At 39.8% G+C, this 15,321-nt stretch overlaps 1 protein-coding gene across 1 annotated transcript in view; it reads left to right on the top strand.

Moving 5' to 3' along the window:
• Positions 1–755: 755 nt before the first annotated feature.
• TMEM132A (transmembrane protein 132A) overlaps positions 756–15,321 on the top strand; it is a 520,664-nt gene continuing 506,098 nt past the window's right edge. The window contains exon 1 of the mRNA XM_044082204.1: positions 756–1,203. Coding sequence (XP_043938139.1) covers positions 1,104–1,203 — 100 coding nt within the window. The 5' untranslated portion in view covers positions 756–1,103. The remainder of the gene's footprint in view (positions 1,204–15,321) is intronic.

Here is a 15,321-nt window from a genome sequence, read left to right as displayed (position 1 = left end):
AGAGGTACTGCGGCAGGGTTAGCCACCCAACGGTGTAAACCTTGGCACAACATGATTCTCACTGTTGAAGTGACACCCCAACCTTATGTGCAAATATGGGAAAAAGTGGTTGTGGATGAATGGATGGATATGCAGTTCTTTTTACACAGATTTCAGCTCTCAAATTTAGTACTGTACATGTTTACGGAAAATCTATTTCAAGGATAGTAAAACCTATTAAGCATCTGTGGAGTGAGCACCTTTAAAGCTCTACACAGTCAGTGTAAATAGACTTAAAAGGATAATATTTCTGCATAAAATAGTAATAAAAAAGAGCTACCTTTCAGAAATCGGATGTTATGAAAGTTGTACCAGTACTCCAAACTGGAAATCCATTTTGTTCTTTCTCTGTGGTGAAGAATTTTTTTATTGACTGATTTCATTTCAGAGTAGTTACAGTACAGACAGGCTTGAGAAATTTCATGAAGTAATTCCTGATTATAGTCATCCAAAATCCAGACATGTTGAGACTGAGCAGAATGCTTATAGGCAGTCATTTGAAGCATTCCATCTTGAGTCTTTTTTCCTCAAAAGGTCTGCCTTGTTTAAAGAGTTTTCTTTCTTTCAAGTAGATAAATACTTCAGTTAAAAGTTTTTTTTTTTTTCGGGGGAGGGGGTTGTTTTAACTCTCTCTGAAAGGGTGTGTTTTGGAGCTGTATGTACAGATTATTTGGAGACCTTTAGGACCCTGTGGAGCTGCAGTTCATGGGAGGAGTTAATCTCTCTCTCTCACTACACAGCTTGACGATGGCATGCCTACAGAGTGTGTTCTCCTATCAGCCTATTGTTTGGGAGAAAGAAATCCCTTTTTCAGGATTTTGCAGGCCATAATCTGAGGATGTAAGCAGGAAATGCACTTTTTAGATTAGTTTAGGTGTGACATGAGGAGTTTCTCTGGAAAGAGACTGTGGTTGTTTTTATTAAGGTTTCTGTGCTTGCAGACTGCTGTTTTTACTCATTTGTGACGGGAAAGAAAGAACAGTATTCACAGACCGGTTTTGTTTAGGCTGCCTTATCTTATTTTCTTCTCACAAAAGATGAATGTTTGATGTTTGGGCTGCAGGATGAAGAAAAAAGTGGCCTGTGGCCCTGGGTCACTCTGGCTGGAACCTGGTATCGATTGGTTGAGCTGGATGTTTGTCTTCTTCACGGGGATACTGAGAGGTGAGCATTTAGATACGTGTCTGATTTAATTTTGTTTCAGTGTTTATAGATAGGTGTTGACAAAGGAGTGTTGTACAAACTGAACAGAAACTGCTTGTTACCTGCTGTCTGGGTATCTGTAGCACATAAATGTAGGCTGTCTGTATAAAGAAATAGCACATCAGATTATTGAGGTGATGTATCCCATGACAACAGTTCTTTGTTTTTGTTTTGTGTAGTGCATTTTGCATGCTTAAACTATGAAAAAAAATTGGCTTGGTACCAGCAATGTAAGAGTTCCCCATGGTGTAGACTAAGAAATTTTTTTTTCTTGTGCTTACTATCCCTTTAGAAGGGTAGAGAGAAATTAATAAGATAATAACATTGCATGAATTGCAGTTTACAAACAAATCTGAATTTCCCTAGTGGCTTCTTTATGCTTTCATATTCCCACAGAGCTTTGCGATGTTAGAGCAGGCTGGTAGAACAGCAAGGTGATATTTATTCTTTAACTGGGCGAAATTATCTTTTTTTCTTTAGTGGTGATCTTTACTTCATAAATAAGCATTTCACTGTTTAAGGTTTGCAAAGTAACAGGAACTGTATTGTACTATATATTTTTTTTTTTTTTAATAAAATGCTTAATAACATTAATTGTAGACCGAGATCAATTGATGCCTGCAGTTTGTCAGCGAATGGACATTTGTACTGTTCAGATTGTTCTTTGTTTCTGAAACTACTGTTCGATTACTACTGTGCGTCTTACCTGGGCTGTTAAAAGTGGTCTATGTGGATCTAGGGTTGCCACCTTTCCAAATGCCCAAAGTGGGACATTTGTGCTACAAACATCAGATTTTGCAGGGCAAAACATACCCACGGCCAGTACAAAGGACAGAACTTCAGTTTTTTGCCTGAATAAAAGTTTATTCTTGTAGCATTTTAGTTCCTTATTCTGTTTCTTATAACATTTAGGTGTTTCAGATACAGAATAACTGTTTTATGCAACTATTACATAAAATATAGAAAATAATTTTGTCCTAAAATCTCAGGACATTTGCCATTTTTTCACATTTGTTACAGGACACAACTGCCCAAAGAGGGACTGTCCCTCGCAAAGTGGGACAGGTGGTAACCCTATGTGGATCATTGCGCTACCCCAGTCAACAAATTTTAAGCCAAAGAAATAAATAAAATGGAGCCTTTAAGCCCTTATGCTGTCTTAAAACTGAAAATACGTTTGATATTATTTGTTTTTTGTGTGAAATTTGAAATCTTATGTTGTTGTCATTTTTTCTAGGATGTGTGGCCACATTCTAGGGCTGTAAGTGTGAGTGAACTTGTGATGTTTCAGCTTGTCCCTTGGTGGGTGTGTGTGTGTAGTGGAGTTGGTCAGGATCTCTTCCTATAATATTCCTGCCTTAATGTTTGTAGCTTGCAGAGACTTGTTAGCTTGTTAACTGGATAAAGCACTGTTCACAAATGACCAATTTCAGTCTCTTCTCCAGAAAATAAGACTGGCTTCCTGTGACAATGAATGAAAAATGGACACATGGTGTACACAAATACATTTCATTAAGGTGGTCTTCTAACTGTTACTTCATGATGCTAGGATACTTTATTGGAGAGAGGCTTTCTGATACCACCTAAAATGACTTACTTTCTTTCCTCTTGCAATGTTACTTCTTACTTAAATGTGAACAGGTGCTGTGACATTTGGACAGTAGGAAGAAAGTGTTATGAGGTGTATAGGTAGGTACTTCATCACTAGAAAAAGGGAAAATGCTAATTCTTTGGCTGGGGGGGGGGGGCTGTCTCAGGAGCCATCTAGAGTACCATTCTTTCAGTAGAGCCGTAGTGGGAATATGAAGAAACATATTTCCTGAAGAGGCTAAGCTTCAAAACCAGAATCAGTAATGTAGCTTAGAAATACATGGGATACACACACACACATATATGTTTTGGGGGTAGGTAGGTAAAAGGACTCAAGCTGTTACTCCTACATTAACAACTGAGCCAGTATGCAGGCATGCTGAGTGTGGCACAAGTGATTATTTATTTGCCAAGTTTATGCAGTGTAAGTTGGAGAGAAAACCTTAGAAAAAATTTTGCTCCACTCTATGCCATTTCCTTAAGGATGTCAGCAGTGTAGGGAAGTATCCAGAAGCAGAACTGTAGTGGGTACTACTCTTTCACAGAAACTAGATTTGGACAGTGGTAGCTAGTTTTGGACAGTGGTAGTTATTGTTTTCCGATAAGCATGATATAGTTCTTACTTTAGAATACGAGAAGTGAGTTGCAGTTGTCTGAAATCAAACTGTAGTGGGTACTACTCTTTCACAGAAACTAGATTTGGGCAGTGGTAGCTAGTTTTGGACAGTGGTAGTTATTGTTTTCCGATAAGCATGATATAGTTCTTACTTTAGAATACGAGAAGTGAGTTGCAGTTGTCTGAAATCAAAAGTACATTTATTTTCAATTTCCCACTTTATATCCTGACTCTAAAATTTGTAACCTTCAAACTGTAACCCCCAAATGCTAATTCAGATAGTTACAGTTGGTGGTGTAATTCAGAAGTTGTACTAATTTTATAGAGGAACTTTCTGTCCAGAAGAGTGACTGCATTGGCTTTGAGTCTGAAGATTTTGTTGGCAGAAATCTGCACTGGGAGTTGGAAGACATATGAAAGGCAAATGGAGAGTGAAGCTGGGTCTGTCGTCTTGGAGAAACTGGGAATGCATCTTCTGCATGTATTTTACGTATTTATTTCAGTCTGTTTACTGGGTAAGTAGGCTGGTCTGCTGACCGTTTTCAGCTATGAACCAGGTACAGATAGAAACAGAGACGGTGGTGCAAGATGAGTTTTAATACATGGTCAAGTTGCAGTGGAGATGTATGTAGTTGTGTAGATGATGGTTAATATCCAGATGTGAAGTCTGACAAACAGTAATATTAGGTTTGGGTACTTTATTCAGTCTGTACAGTGTCTAGAAGAGAAATATTATAATGTGTGTATCTCCAATGTGCATGAGGCATACTGTGAAAAATGTGTATATATGCATACTGTGAAAAGTGTGTGTGTGTGTGTGTGTATATGTATATATATATCCATTCATGGAGGTACTGTGTGTATTATCTGCTAGGAGAGTAATTATATTAAGTTCTTGGTTTTGAATGGTGTGGACATATATTTATATAAGGCATCAACATACATGCTACAGCTTTGCAAGGCAGACGTTATTGCCAGTGATTCAATTTAATTTGTTCTATTATGCTTCCTTTAGCTGTTATCCTTTTGGGATGTAGTTTAAATACTGTGGTGACATCTCTCCTTCCCCCTCCATCCACAAGGGAAAGTGATTCATTTCGCTGTTATAATCCCATAATATGCCTTAATCTTCTCATTAATTATTAATTTTCAGATGTATTAATCAGAACAATTCAGATGAGCTTGCATGAGCTCACATAGCTTCCCCCCAACCCGTCTTTCCATTTTTCCTTAGGAAAGGAAAAAGAAAAAGCATTCCTTTGTATTCTGTGGCAGTAAGGAAATAGCATATAGGTCTCCTATTCGTTTTCATCCTGTAGTTGTTACATTCATTTGTGCATCCGTCTCTGAAGAGGGTCAGTCTCCCACTCTGTGTGTATGTGTGTATGTATATGTATGTATGTATGTGTATCCCACAGTGGTCACTCCCCACAAGAAGGTTGGTGGGGATGAGGAAACTGCTGCCTACTCCTGTGATCTTGTCTGTATGTTGTAGAGGCTTGTAGTAAGTCTGAGGATGACTGCAGTAGCCATATAATCCTGGTTTTATTGTTGATTTGTGGAGCTCTGTGTTGGTAGGTGGGCTTTCCTAGAGGAAATGAGCTTTAAGCCCTTGTTCTGAACATAACCAAATCCAAGAACTGTATCATCTGCAGCTAGGGTAGCACTTGGACAAGGAGTAACCCCCCCCAAGTGAAAACCAAAGTTCATTCGGATTCCTGTATACCTTTTTGGGTTTTATCTGCCATGCAGCAACAGAGTGGCATGCAGGTATCCTCCTGCCTATGGAATGTGTGCAGTTCGGTGCACTAGTGTCTGTACAGCAGCACAATGTCATTTCATTAACCATAGAAAACGGTTTTGGAAGAAGCTGAAAGTTGTCAAAATGTTTAAGGCAGTTGTAGAGTAAGAACAAAGAATTTAAAATAAAACTGGCTTATTTAGTATATTGCCACTTGTAACAGGATAGTGATAATGAAAGTAACTGCAACATTGTGCTATAATGTTATGTGCAAAGAAATGTATTAAAGTTATAATATAAAAACTGAAGGGGGGTTATACATTTGACAGGATTCAGACAAACTTCCCAGAAACTAAGAAATTCAGTGCAGCTGTGTGTGTGTGTGTGTGTGTGTGTGTGTGTGTGTGTGTGTGTGTGTGTGTGTGTGTGTGTGTGTGTGTGTGTTTTGGTTGCTACTTTATAATAATGGAAGGAAATGTAAGGGGTAGGGAATCACTGTAACCCTTGAATGCAGAGACATATCAGCCCAAGAAAAAGTGTGCAAATTTAGCCTTCACTGGGATATTCAGTACAATGTACTGCTGCGGTGGTACTTGTAACACAAATTGTGTTTATGCTGCTGTGATTCATTAAGCCCGTTTAAGGTTTCCTAATTTGAATAAATGATTGGCGTTCATTTGATTGCATTTTGTTGATCTGTTAGGTTTGATTGGCATGTTTTCACAGTTGTCCAGTTCCATTTTTGGCTGCTCTGTGGAGTCTGCATACCCTACCCCTCTCCCTTTGGGTTATTAACCAGATGCTCTAGTTTCCCTGTACTTCCCAGAGAAGTACCACATGTGAATTAATGATCCTTAAAATTGTCAAAGTGTGTGCTCATCCTGTGATGGGTTAGTGCCGTGTTCAGGATGAATTTCTGTGCCTTGTGCCCATTGAATGCAAGGATGTGTACTGGCTACCCTGTGCTCCTACATTGGCATGAATAACGCACTGCATCACCAGTTCCAGACAGTAATAACTGTGAAGCTCAAATGTAATGCACATTACTGAAGCACAGAGACATCAGATGGATTAAATGGTTGCAGCCATGTGTTTATAGTTGATTGCTGCCAATTACTCTCAGCTATTGAAACCGATTTTTTGGAAATGTGTGAAAGGCAGGAATTCCACTGTGCCCATTTATTTACTTCTTAGCTGTGCCTTAAACACTACAAAGGGAATAGACAGGACTGTCAATATCCGACCCTTCCGATTCATCTTTTCCAAAGCATAACAATTTCACTATTCCTCTGGGTTGCTTTATAGTCTGGTAAGGAACCATTGCCAGGCTGAGTAGTGCCCTGACAACAACTCCTTGGGGCTGTCTTGTCTGTGGGAGGCCCAGCTAAAGAGTCCTGAGACCTCTCCCCTTCCACGATATACCTTGGCCTCCCTTACCTTTCCTGTCTTCTGCCACAGAAGGAAGATTACTCCTCCTTTCTGCCAAGAACATCTCCTAACACCCTAAATGCAGGTCCAATCTTGTTAAACTGCTTTATGCATACCTTCCTCTGACAAGTGAATGCCATCCCTTTCTTAATTTTCTGGCCACTTGATCCGACTACCAGGGTGAGATGCACACCCCACTCAAGTTCCTTAATAACTTCTCCATAGTGTTATTGACTCTATGCCTCATCCTCTCTACTGAGCCTCTGTCTTCGTCTCTTGACTACTTTTGACCAACAGATAGCTTGTAGCCAGTACTCATGCACATTCACCTTCTGTGTTATCAAGTCAACCAGATCCTTAATTGGAAGCTGTCAGTATCAATTCCACCCATATGTAGTGCCATTGCATGCCTGATGGCCCAAACCACGTCATCTCACAAGCTTCCTGATTCTGTCTTTGCCCAGAGCAAATGATGGAACTTGCAGATGTATGAGTGAATGACCACTTCCAATCCGATGGTGTGTGAGTTGCAACATGAAAACAAGAGTAAAAGTTGTTCCCATGTAACATAAGTTGTATATGTATTGGACTTCTACCTGTCCAGCATCTTGATGTTAGCCTGTGATGTGCCATTCTGTGTGGATATGATACTGCCCCTGTTCAAAATGAATGTAATGTGCATCTGTGTTCAAGCCATACATTACTGCTTCCTGCAAGACTTCCCTCCCTTGATACTGTGTAAGGGGGTCCCCTGATTGATGACAAAAGAATGGGTGCCCTTGCCTACCCCTCTTGTTTTGATATCCTAACAACTCTGTAGCCAAGTCCCATCCCAAATTGTCTTGAGTGAGCACTGTTACCCATTTACCCTTCCTAGGCTGTTTTGGATTTAGCCACATAAGTCCGATTATCCTCTACCGAGATATGTACATGCACCAACGGCAACACCATCAGTTGATTGTTTTTTTTTTTCTTCCTGCTTGGCTGAACAATATCAGACCATCTGAAGACCCTTTAAAAGGCCATTAGAAAATACTGGTGATAAGCACAGTTTTATGGGATGGCAATCCACCATTTCCGTAGTACTGATGGCCCTATGGGATACTTCATGTCTTGCGTTTTTAAGTGCCTGCCTCCCCAAGCCTTAAACATAGTTTAAATCTGAAACAAATTTTCTAAACCTCCCAACCCTACAGCCCAGCGAAACCTGTTCAGTTCAAGGCTGACTGTTCCCTGGTAACCCTAAACCCTTATCATTTTCCTTCATTAATAAAATACATACTGTAGTTTGGTCTTGTGGAATTGGCCATACTAATTCCCAACCCCGGGATAGTCTGGTCTGCAAAAATTTCTGTAAACAGTTATTGTATCTTACTCTTGTTCTTCTATTGAGGACATTACACGTTAGCCACTACTCTTGTCCGTCCATAAGGCCTACAGTAGATGTAGCACTCGTTCTGGGATTGGATTTGCATTTGGAGTCAGCAACCTGAACCAGGGCACTGCAAATGAGAGAGGGAGTCTGCCAATGATTTATCAGTGCTGTGTTTGTGCCTTAACTGTCACATTCAATGTTAAGCCACCAGTTTGCCTAACACCCATTTACCCCCTAGCTAATTGGATAATAGCGTAGTTCATATACTGGACAAGTGAAGATGAATTAACTCTGTCATCTGATCCTGCCATATTTCCAAGGCCACTATCACTGGGAAGAATTCCATCTCTGTAATTGAAGTACCTGTTCTGTCCTTGACCTCCATCAGCCACACCGTTCTGTGCCACTGACCATAAAAATAGCCCCCAAGCCCTATCCACATCATTTGTAAACACTTCAAGCAGAGGCTGGATGGCACTCTCCTGCTGTATTGCTACAAAATTGTAATTTTCATGTAACCTAAACCATACTTCTAAATCCCTCTTCATTTCTTGAGATAACCTAATTTGTTGTTGTGACCTTGTGTATCCAGATGACCCTTTGGCAGCCAAATGCCTCATAAACTAACACCCCACTGGAATTACCCTGCATGCAAAATTCATCAACCCTACGATGTTCTTCAGTTGCTTCAACATCATTTTATTCTACACTAGCACTTGACATAGTACTAAACTAGTACCTTGTCTGTTGGGAGCTCCCACAGACTCTCTGTGCCAAAAGTGACAGTCTGCTTGTTGGGCCCTCGACTTTGTCTGCTGCCTTTGGTACCCCTATTTCCTTGCATATTTTATTACATCATAATATAACCTTCTACACTACCTTTTCAGTTTGAACTGGGCCCGGTATGGTTTCTTCAAAAATATTTAGTGGCACAACCTAAATTTGTTTATCTTGCCTCACATTCTGTAATTCTTTATTCCATTTCCTTCCACTACACACTGCATCCTCGTGTTTCTAACATGCAGCCTTCTTCCCACCTTGCTGCTGGACATCCATCTCAACCTCTTCGCACACCTATTCTGGAATAAGCCAAAAGTAATAGGAGGTAAAAGGCCCAACCCAAGGACAGATTTTTGACTATAGTTCTTATGAACACAAAAAGTGACTAGAACAACCTGTTTTGCATTAGTATGCATTTTCTGAGGGATGTGAAGTCTGCACCTCAAATGCCTTGTCATAATTTAGACTTCAGTCCTCAGTGCTTTGCCAGCAAACCACAAATTCTGTAAGACACAGACCAAAAGCTGTGAGGCAAATATCTAGACCAGACGTGTCCAACCTGCGGTCCTTGGAGCTCTTCCATGCGGCCCACGACCCTAAAGTCCAAATTTCACATTTTTTCTGCACCTGCGACCTTTAACTGCAAAATTGTTGTGCGCATGCGCAAAACGCACCCTTCCCGTTTAGTTTTTCACGCCGACTAGGACTTGTGTGTTCGCGCCAAAGAGCTGGGCTGTAGGGTTTCTCAGAAGATGAATGTGTTGTTAGCTCTATTCTAAGTCTAAACCAGACATCATCTCCGACCAAACTGTATTTAATCAGGTAAGTCTAACTATCAGAAGACAGGCATTATTTATAAAGCAAGTTTTTAGTCTGCTGTGATCAGATTTCGTACAAAGTGACTGTTAATAGAAGCAAATGTATCCTGCAGAGTACATGGGTAGCAGCGTGTTTACAGCAGTTTATTACACAAAAATGAAAGACTCCATTTATTTTTGTATTTATTTTATTTTATTTGCAGTTGGTTTACCAGGATAGTCCATTGGGCCAAAAGAACCCGTTTTCAATGGAGTCCTGGGGAGAAAAGCTCCAAAAAATAGACATACAGAATAGGTACATACAATAGAGAAAAGCTCTATAAGCAAACAAACTTACTAGGTACATACAATACATTACTAAAGATACTTATACAATTTTAAAAAAGAATACAGTCATTGAATTTGCGTTTGAGGTACTTTCCACTAAGCAATCTTATAGAAGTAAGTAGAATAAATGTGGGGAGTGTTAGGGCTAAAGAGGTAGTAATTTGTAGAAAGTAATTGTTTATGTAGGAATAGTTGAGTAATATAGGAATGATTGGGAGATGAAGAGTACCTTGTTTTAAGATGGGTGGGAACAAGAGCATTCCCATAGGGATTTAAGATGTGTGTGAAGGGATTTTTTGAACATATAATGATTACCACTGGTGCGAATAGATGGTGGGAGTGAGTTCCAAAGTCGTGCTAGGTTAAAGGATAGAACGTTTTACCTGGGGACGAGTTGGTTTATGAACTTCTAATAAGTTTTGATTGTTTGACCTTAGGACTCTGTCGGTAGGTGCAGTGTAAAAGCAGAAGACAGGGAGGGACAAAGAGATGGGTTATTGATGAGCTTATGGGCTAGGGTTAGCTGAGTGAAGTTGAGCTGATGTGGAAGTTCAAGCCAATTAAGTTTTTGGAGAGAGGAACAGTGGTGGGTGGAGGACCTGTGACCGTTAGCAAACTTTGCGATTTTGTTATAGCAAGAAGAAAGTTGTTTCTTTAGAGAGGACTGGAGATTAGTTAGGAGAGGTGATCCATAGAGAAGGGAGGGGATAAGGAAGGAAGAAGAGAGGGAAATTTTGGTGGTCTTTGTGAGGTATTGATTTTGACGATATAGCATGCCAAGTTTTTGGTGGTTTTTTTTTATATTTAGTTGTAGATGGGAGTTGAAATTAAGCTGGTTATCAATTTGGACACCTAGCAGCTTGCTTTCAGACACCAGTTCTAGGATTGAGTTGTTTTGGCTAGTAATGAAGAATGTGTTTGTATTGAAGGGAGTATTTCTGGAGGGGGTAAATACCATGAGTTTAGTTTTGGAGGCGTTAAGAGCAAGATGGTTTGTTTTCATCCAGTGCTCAGTGTTTGAGAAAGCTTCTTGTGTGAGTTTTTGAAGCTTAGAGGAAGATGTGGCAGAACAGATAATGGTAGAATCGTCAGCGTATTGGATGATGTTAGAGAATGGGATAGCTTTGTGAAAATCATTTATAAATATGTTGAAGAGAAGAGGACCAAGTATAGAGCCTTGGGGAACTCCGGTGGGGGTGCTGAGAAAAGAAGTGGCCTTTTTCCATTTTACAGCTTGGTATCTGTTAGATAAGTAACTGGAGAACCAGTTCACTGAGGAGGGAGAAAGGTTAAGTTTTGAAAGTTTTGTTAGTTTTGTTAAGAGCAGACTGTGTGAGATAGTATCAAAAGCCTTAGAGAGGTCGAGTAGTAGTGTGGAGACAATTTGGCCAGAGTCGCGTGCTTTGTTTACGGTTTCGAGATAGGAGAGGAGGGCTGTCATGGTGCTATGATTTGGCCTAAAGCCGTGTTGTGTAGGTGTGAGAAGGTTGTTTTCTAGAAGATGTGGTAGTAGTTGAAGTTGAATACACTTTTCTAGAAGCTTGGAGATGGGGGACAGGATAGCGATGGGACGGAAATTGTTGACATTGTGGTTGCTACCGCCTTTATGTAGAGGGATGATAAAGGCTTGTTTCCAGAGTTGGGGCACAGTACATTCCAGGATTGAGCGGTTGATGAGAATACTTATGGGATAGGCAATAGCTTCAGCAGCTATGCTTAGGAAGTATGAGGGGATGTTATCTGGTGCATTAGTGCCAGGCTTCAATTTTTGAAGGAGTTTCTTTATTGTAGATGTAGGTATAGGTTTTAAAGAGAATGGAGCAGAGTGGAGAGGGAGAGTATTTGATGCTGGTAAGGAAGATGAGGAAGTTGGGGAAGGAGAAGAGTTGGGGGATATAGAGTGAGTAGATGGGAAAGTGGAAGGAGAACAAGTGCAGGGTGGATTTTTGGCAGGAGAGGGTGGGGGGGTATTGGATTGTAAGGTAGAAGTAGTAAAGGAGGAAGTTAATTTACTAATGGATTCAATGAAGAAGGAGTTTTAGGCATGTTTTAAGCCGGGTTCCCATTAACTATCTTCTAATCATGTAATTACTTTTATAATACTTTTGGTTGAAAATGCACAGTAAAACACATTCCTCTTTTTTTCTTGTTCCTGTCAAGTTGGCTTTTCCTTATAATTACGTTATAAGGAGGGAACCATTGTCCAACTACCACTGGATTGACTAGGAAGGGGTTCCTTGTCAAGATCTTTGGAATTTAGAATGAATAACGACAATTCCTTGGAATATTCATGCAGGACATCAGGTGATGAAGTTGCAAGCTGGGAGGCATTCACATCCTTTAATTGTATTTAGTTGTATGTGAGGGAGGCAGCATGTTGAGTCTTGAATCAGTCAGGTTTGTGGAACTTGAAAGTGGGAGGTTAGACTGAGGTTCAGAGGTATGGATGATTTTGGGTTCTTGGAGGAATGAGAGGTATGCCTACTTCCAATCTCCCTTACTTATATGTTTGTTAAAGTTAACTTACCACCATAAGTGCATAGATTAGATTAGAATTCTGCATAATGTTGTTCTGGTCGATTATTAAAAACTGTTTTTTTTTCTCCCCCCTGGCAAATCATTGACAACCAAAGTTACTAACAACAATGCAAAACCTGTTGTTCCATCAACTTTCTGAGTTTATAAAAGCAATATTTTAACTGTTTAACATCAGTGTCTGACTTCAGCCCTCTGTCACCAACTACTTTTGTTTCTGTCCGACTCCAGATGTCTTACTTAAACCAACAGATACATACATTTACCACCACAAATTTACAATACCAACTGCTTCAGAGGCTGGAAATAATAAAAAAAATAAAGTGCACGGTGAATCATCGGTGGACTGGTTACGCTTCCCACCCTAGCGCTCTCCCCTTAAGTGTGCACATTGCTTTATCACTTAGCACGCATATCATCTGTAGGTCAAGCCATGTAGGGCATGAGGCGTACATTCTGTTTGCCCATTTATTACATGAGCTTTTGAATTAGAAAGCACATAACTGATCCAAATGGATTGCTGAAATAGTACAGAGCTAGCGATCGTGGCAAGAGTCGGAAGAAGGTGGTCTTTCCTTTATTAAACATACTGGGCATGACGATCACTCCACCACCATCCCACTTTAGCTGTCATCTTGCGTAAAATTTGGGGTTATTCCTTATTAAAAAATGATCAAGCTTGTCCTTTACTAAAAGGTTTGGTCAATCTCTCAACAGTTTTCTTTCAGTCAGTTTTAGGATCGGCCATTTGGTTAAGTTCACAACTGCAGACCTTGGTTAATTATTCTTGTTTACTGCTTGAGTTAATTGTTTCTCCTTGGTTTGTTTCAAGTTTTACGTCAGTCAGGTCAAAAGGAATTTGAAGGAGGGGTGGCTATTATATGAAAACTGGTGATATTTTCATGAAGAGGATTTAATTTAGGCAATGCCTCCTTGCTTTAGTTTATTCATTTTTTCTATGCTTTGATTACCCACTGAATCCAGTTAATGGTGACAGAAGAGCCAGACCTGTCCCAATACTCATTGGATATATAAACAGTAGGATCACTTTTTCACTCCTGACCAATCATAGCAGTAAAAGAAATAAAAGATAATTTCAACAAGTAGATGAGAATCATGGTTTGCAGTAGTAACAGTTTGTCACCATATTGTGAAGCATCACAAATGTTTAGTAAGGATATGGGCCTCGACTAATTATTATCAGTGTAGCTTTTGCTTTGGCATATGTATTAAGTAAAAAGAGAAGGTGTTACTTTTGGCAGGAAGGTATGAGGATTCTGGCTTCTAGTTTAGAAAATGGTAGACTGGTAAAATTATGGTGTGCACATGGTGGTCTAAAGTACACAGTGATATGGAAGAAGAAGTATGAAGAATTCTGGAAGCATTCGATTCAGAAAGGAATGGCAGTGGTTCATATGAAGACATTTACAGGAGGAAAAGCAACAGTCACCTGTATGACCTTTTCAGAGATGGGCAGACAGTGAGCTTTTTGGCTACGTAGTAGTGCTGTTTTTACAGGAAAGAATTACATTTGAACTGATGCAATTTTACAGCCACTTGAAAGAAAATCTGCATTAACTGAAGCAAGCAATGATGGATGGAAATGACTGTATGCTTTCTATGGGGAAATATTCTTATCTTCAAAGAACACAAACTCTTAAGGCAATGAAAAGGTCGTTGGGGAAAGTTTTTCATTTTAGTGCTTGTGGATACATACACAAAGAAGGACTGAAGGGGTCATTGGGGAAAATGTTTCAATTTGGTGCTTGTGCAATGTGCATACTTATACAAAGCTGGCTGAAGGGGTCATGGGAGAAAGTGTTTCATTTTGGTGCTTGTGCATACATAGACCTGACTGAAGGGGTCATTGGAGAAAATGTTTCATTTTAGTGATTGTGCATACATAAAGTGCTGAAGGGGTCATTGGGGAAAATGTTTAATTTTTGTGCTTGTGCATACATGGAGAAAGTGCGTAATTAAGAGATCCTTGAGGGAAAGCATTCATTTTGATGTGATTTTGTGTTTACTGTGCATCCAGTATTTATCTGTTTTATCTTCTATGTTTTGTTTGGTAACTGGGCAGTAATGGTACTGGGTGAGGGTCTTTCTTGGGTCTAAGGCAGTGAAGAGGTCACTGGGGAAACGTTTTCATTTCAGTGCTTGACTGTGCACACATGGACAACGCACTGAATGGGTCATTGGGGAACATGCTTAATTCTTGTGCTTGTGCATATTACTGTATGTATAGTATGTTTATCAGAGTTTTAGAAGACTTTGTGTAAGTAGCACTCCTACTGACATGCTCAGTACATGTGAGCAGGGTGTCTATCCAGGCAAGTGGGGCCTACAGTAAAGTCTGTTATGTTTGAGGAAGTTCTGGAAATTAATTCTGAGGTGCTACAAAAGCACTGTTTTTTTGTAAACTTTGATACATTGCTTGTTGTAGGTCCTAAGTTACAGGATTTGAGCTTTTGAGTTTCTCATTCATTGCTTGTTGTAGGTCCTAAGTTACAGGATTTGAGCTTTTGCGTTTCTCATTCTGAGTTTTAAAAAGTCATTGTTTCAAGCTGTTGCAGAATGAAAGGATCTATCACAATCTGAGCCGCATTTTTTAACTAATTTCTATGTTACATAGTATGGAATACCCACTAATTGAGAAAGGAGAGCATTCCCAAAGCTTCAAGCAGGAGTATTCTAATTTCAGTATGGATGGAGTTAATTTTTATTAGCAGATAAAACAGATCAGGGCTGGGAAAGTGACACAGCCTCATGAAATAAAGTCCTTTATGGAGTCAAAAGGAAAGCCTGTACCTGTATTTGAAAATGCAAACTGGATGGCTGATTTAGCCTTCTTAGTAGACATCAGTTC

Source organism: Protopterus annectens, chromosome 9.part0, assembly GCF_019279795.1.
Source record: "Protopterus annectens isolate FY-2018-M chromosome 9.part0, PAN1.0, whole genome shotgun sequence".
Classification (NCBI taxonomy): Eukaryota; Metazoa; Chordata; order Ceratodontiformes; family Protopteridae; genus Protopterus; species Protopterus annectens.
Note: the sequence above shows the minus strand (reverse complement) of the source record. Positions and strands in the feature narration are given on the sequence as shown.